General features: G+C 57.8%; 1 protein-coding gene across 1 annotated transcript; it reads left to right on the top strand.

Moving 5' to 3' along the window:
- Positions 1-918: 918 nt before the first annotated feature.
- On the top strand, positions 919-2,583 carry LOC133345006 (noggin-2-like). The gene has a single exon (XM_061555350.1). It carries the CDS (start codon positions 950-952, stop codon positions 1,730-1,732), a length of 783 nt encoding a protein of 260 aa, XP_061411334.1. The 5' UTR covers positions 919-949; the 3' UTR covers positions 1,733-2,583.
- Positions 2,584-5,490: the final 2,907 nt, after the last annotated feature.

Raw genomic sequence — 5,490 nt, 5'->3', positions numbered from 1 at the left:
GTGGTCTGATGTCAAACTCGAGTCGCCATGTGATCTGTATATGTATGTGATCTGTATATGGCGCTTGCTTGAACGTCTCAGCAAATTAAAACCCTTCCACATATGGCATCTCATCTAAACCATGGCAATGTCAAGGGGGACCCCCAGCGGCAACCCTCCCTACGTGGCACAAACATGCGCGCAGCACACGGCAGCACGTGTGCCCGGAGCTTGCGTACAGTGCGCTAACCACCGCGCCACCGCTCCCCCACACAACAACAACAACACTCGCACTCTACTCCCGTGTATACAGGGTAGGGGCTGCCCTCCTCCTCCCACGAGCCCCCACCACCACCACCTCTCTCTCTCTCCCATCTCGGCACGAGATCGGCACCGGGCAGCAGATGCGAGCCCAGCGCCGCCATAAAACAGCGCCGCCGCGGCCCGGCGCCCGGGCGCGGGGTCGCTGGCGGGCGCGGCCCCGTTCCGCGGGCCGCTCGGCGGTGCCGCGAGTCTAGACGGGTCGCCCCGGGCCCCGGCCCCCCTCCTCCTCCCTCCCTCCTCCACCGCGCCACCAACGTCAAGAGGCGCGCGGAGTAGGCGCCGCCGCCGACGCCGCCGGCCCGCGGTTGTTATAGAAACTGCGGCGCGGCCGCTCTGAATTTCGCCAGTGAATTAGCTTGGTGTGTTTCACGCGACGCGGCACAATGCGCCCTAATTAGGGTCTCGACATGCGACCAGCGGGGCCAGCCTTCTCATCCCCTCCTCCTCCCCCCCGCTGCCTCGCCGCCCCCGCTCCGCCACCCCACGGCCCCCCTACCCCTCCCACCCGCGCCCCCACCGACTTTGGCCGCGGATGACGGCGCGCTCCAAATCCTCGCGTCGCGAATATAAAAGCGAGCGCGGGTCTCCTCCGCGGCCCCATCGCCGACCGCCCGTCAGCGTCACGCATGGGCGCGCCGAGACCATCATGCCGGGGTCCCTGCGCACGGAGCCCGCGCCGCTGCTCCTGCTGCTGCTGCCCCTGCTGCTGCCCCTGCTGCTGCTGCTGCTGCTGCGGATCGAGGGCAGCGCCGCGCAACATTTCCTCCACCTGCGCCCCGTGCCCAGCGAGGAGCTGCCCCTCACCGACCTCATCGAGTACCCGGACCCCGAGCTCGACCCCAAGGCCAAGGACCTGGACGAGAGGGTGCTGAGGAGGCTGCTGGGCAGCCACTTCGATCCGACCTTCATGTCCGTCGCGGCGCCGGGCGAAGTTCGCGCCCGCGGACTCGCCAAGAACGCCAGCGAGCCCGGCGAGCCGCACGCGCGGACCCCGCAGCACGGCCGAGTGGCCGCGGCTGCTGCTGCTGCGGCTGCTTCGGCGGCGTGGCGCGACCGCGTGATGCCGAGCGAGATCAGGGACATGGACTTCGCGCGTGCCGCTTGGCCGGACCCCAGGGGCTCGCGAGCCGGCGCCCTGGGCAGGAAGGCGCGGCGCAAGATGCAGCTCTTCCTGTGGGCCTACACCCAGTGCCCCGTGGCGTACGCGTGGAAGGACCTGGGAGCGCGCTTCTGGCCTCGCTACGTGCGCGAGGGCAGCTGCCAGAGCGGCCGCTCGTGCTCCATCCCCGCGGGCATGAGCTGCAAGGCGCAGCGCTCCACCAGCAAGGCCATCCTGCGCTGGTACTGCCGTGGGTGGGGCGCGCACAGGAACTGCACGTGGCTGAAGATCCAGTATCCCATCATAGCCGAGTGCAGGTGCTCCTGCTGAGACGACGAGGGGGGCGCATCGAGCCACTGCTGGACGGATGACGAACATCTCCCTGCCTCTCTCGCTCTCCGCGCGGGGTGCCACGTCGCGCGCTCCGGATGCCGCCTGGAATTCGCTCGTGGCTCCATCTCTGCTTTGGTCGTCCCGGACATTCCCTTACGACTGTGCCCGTGCGTGGTATGTGTCTGCCAACACGGGGCGAGCCGAGTTCGATTCTCGCGAACGGCCAACACCAGCGACCATTATTTGAACCAGTCTTCGGCCTCCCCTAGGTCGACTCAGCCTCAAACGGGTACCTGGTGCGGTGTGTAAAAGCATCGCCACTAGGGAGACAAAGGCGCACAGGCGTAGCGCTGGCCACCCACCCCCTCGTGTGCTGTGCCGGCTTTCAAAGGTGCTCGCGAACAGCACTTACCCCAACAGTCTGTTGAGGCTACACGGGGGATCTTTGACTTTGTGTGACGATTCGCAAATTGAAATTGACGCGAGCCACGTCCCATGAACATCGATTGCGTCCGTCACAAGTTGTACATTAACATCCACGTGCTAGGATAGGATACGATTGAGTTTATATATATATTTTGAAATATATAAATATACAGATAGTTTTTATTATATATATCATGAACAGTTCCGTATTGTTTCAGTATTAAGGCGATGTGTGTGTGCTCAAAGGAACGCGTCGCTGTGTGCACGCAAGAGTTATAGCGCTACCAATTAGTATGCTAGCCAGTGTTACATCACTACCAATTAGTGGGCTAGCCAGTGTTACATCACTACCAATTAGTGTGCTAGCCAGTGTTACATCACTACCAATTAGTGTGCTAGCCAGTGTTACATCACTACCAATTAGTGTGACAGTGTTACATCACTACCAATTAGTGTGCTAGCCAGTGTTACATCACTACCAATTAGTGTGACAGTGTTACATCACTAACAATTAGTGTGACAGTGATACATCACTACCAATTAGTGTGACAGTGTTACATCACTACCAATTAGTGTGACAGTGTTACATCACTACCAATTAGTGTGCCAGTGTTACATCACTACCAATTAGTGTGACAGTGTTACATCACTACCAATTAGTGAGCTAGCCAGTGTTACATCACTACCAATTAGTGTGACAGTGTTACATCACTACCAATTAGTGTGACAGTGTTACATTACTACCAATTAGTGTGACAGTGTTACATCACTACCAATTAGTGAGCTAGCCAGTGTTACATTACTACCAATTAGTGTGACAGTGTTACATCACTACCAATTAGTGTGACAGTGTTACATCACTACCAATTAGTGTGACAGTGTTACATCACTACCAATTAGTGTGACAGTGTTACATCACTACCAATTAGTGAGCTAGCCAGTGTTACATCACTACCAATTAGTGTGACAGTGTTACATCATTACCAATTAGTGTGACAGTGTTACATTACTACCAATTAGTGTGACAGTGTTACATCACTACCAATTAGTGAGCTAGCCAGTGTTACATCACTACCAATTAGTGTGACAGTGTTACATCACTACCAATTAGTGTGCTAGCCAATGTTACAGCACTACCAATTAGTGTGACAGTGTTACATCACTACCAATTAGTGTACCAGCCAGTGTTACATCACTACCAATTAGAGTGACAGTGTTACATCACTACCAATTAGTGTGCCAGCCAGTGTTATAGAAACTGCCAATTAACGCACTCCGCCAGTGGCTTCTGGTTGGCGTATTCTTGTGGGCTCGCATTTCGAAACGTTCCGCTCAAGCAGCGGTGTAGAACCTCCGCCCCGTGACTTATCCAGACCTGCGACCACACGAGTCCTTACTATCCGCCACCACCGCTGCGTCTTAGCCGCACTGATCGAGACCTCGAGGGTGAGAGTATCTTCCGTAGGTGAACACAACGACGCTGCAAGGTGCCCTCCCTCTCTCTCTCGCAGGGGGGCAGAAGTGACCACTGAGGAACGTGTGGATGCACGTTGAACTTCTTTCGCACCGTACCCAGCCAACGGTGCTAATCGGAGGTGTGACGGGGTGGGCGGTACAGTTTTAAAGAAATAACTTTACAATCGAGATGATTTCAAAGTGCATAGCTCCTGTGGCTTCCTAATATCGGAAGGAAGAGCGTTCCAGACGGCCCTCGCCACGCAGGGGGAGGGGAGGGGTGGGGGATTGGAGGTCACGTGTGCCGCCATGCGTCAATCGGAGATGCATCTCGGCGGTGTGTGAACGGACACGTCGGGAGTTGTGCACCTTACAGAACCTTACACAACAAGTGCATGCCGGTGTCTCTGTAACCTGTCTCTGGTTGCCAAAAGCGTGAGCGCATACACGCGCTCACACACACGCACGACACACATGACGCGCGCACACACACGCGCTCACACACACGCTCAGACGCATACACGCGCTCACGCACACACACGCACGACACACATGACGCGCGCACACACACGCGCTCGCACACACGCTCGCACACACACGCGCACACGCCCGCGCGCACACACACGCTCAGACGCACACGCGCACACGCACACACACGCAAAGACACACACACACGCACACACACGCTCAGACACACACGCAAAGACACACACGACGCGCGCGCAAAATATAACTATCCCACGTTTCGCCTCTAACAGGCTGTTGGGGCACGAGCTGTGTGCGAGTAGCACCTATGAAGGCCGGAAAGGCACACAAAGGGGTGGGTGCCCAGCACCACGCCCGGCCGCCTTTGTCTCCCGAGTGGCGATGTTTACACACTGCACCAGGTACTCTTTTGAGGCTGAGTCGACCTAAGGGAGGGGGGCTAGGACGGTTTAAAATAATCGCCACCGGTGTTGGCCGTGAGCGGGAATCGAACCCGGGTTGCCAGGTTCGTAGTGCAGCGTAGCGCTAACCGCTACACTACCGCTCCCCACACACAGGCGCGTACATACACACACACGTACACACACGCGCACACACACGTACAACAACAACCGCCATTCGCCACTAAGTGGCGGTGACGTCACCACGACGCTTGTGCCAGGCCATGTGCACCTTGAGGCCACGTGAAGTGTCGAACGCCCGCTGGCAGGAGGTCACGGGGCAGACCCAGGTGCCACGGGTCGACTGACTGAGATGACCGAGATGACTACCCCCTACTGTGCCAACTTGCTGTGCTTTAACCACCCGGTGCTCCGCTGGTTGTTGTGAGCGTCGCTCCTCCGCCCTCCGTTGTTGTTGGAGGGCGGACTGCCTCTAACTGCCCAGTAGCGTCCTTCACGAGCCTCCTCCACAGAGGCCGATCTTGACACCGCTGGTACCAGTCATCGGCAAGTCCACTCAGCTCCACGTCCTCCTGTACCACATCACTCCATCTCTTCTCTAGCCCGTGCCGCGCCCGTTTAGCCCCCTCGATTCGGCCGAACAAAAGCTGTTTAGGCATGCGGTAGCTGGGCATGCGGGCTACATGTCCCAGCCAACGCAGCCTTGCCTGCCGGAGGAGCTCACCGATGGGACTTTGCCCGCACACACACACGACACACGCGCGCACACACACGCACACACGTACACACACGCACACACACGAGGTGGTAATGTGTTTTGACGCTCGCACTTATTCGAGTAGACGTGTCCCTGGCATCCCAGTGCCTCTCGCTGTGAGCACGTGGCTTCATGGATCACTTTGGGATGGATGCATTCAGCGCACACGCTGCGAGTAGTATTATTATTATAGATCGTGTTGCTGGGTGTACGCGCGCGTTAGCAATATG

The sequence above is a fragment of the Lethenteron reissneri genome, chromosome 3, assembly GCF_015708825.2.
Source record: "Lethenteron reissneri isolate LAM-NWPU_2019-01 chromosome 3, ASM1570882v1, whole genome shotgun sequence".
Classification (NCBI taxonomy): Eukaryota; Metazoa; Chordata; class Hyperoartia; order Petromyzontiformes; family Petromyzontidae; genus Lethenteron; species Lethenteron reissneri.
The sequence above is the reverse complement of the archived record's forward strand: the minus strand, read 5'-3'. Positions and strand labels throughout refer to the sequence as shown.

What these genes read in the sequence shown, in the direction of transcription:
- LOC133345006 (XM_061555350.1), top strand. Translation starts at nt 950, where the DNA reads ATGCCGGGGTCCCTGCGCACGGAGCCCGCGCCGCTGCTCCTGCTGCTG.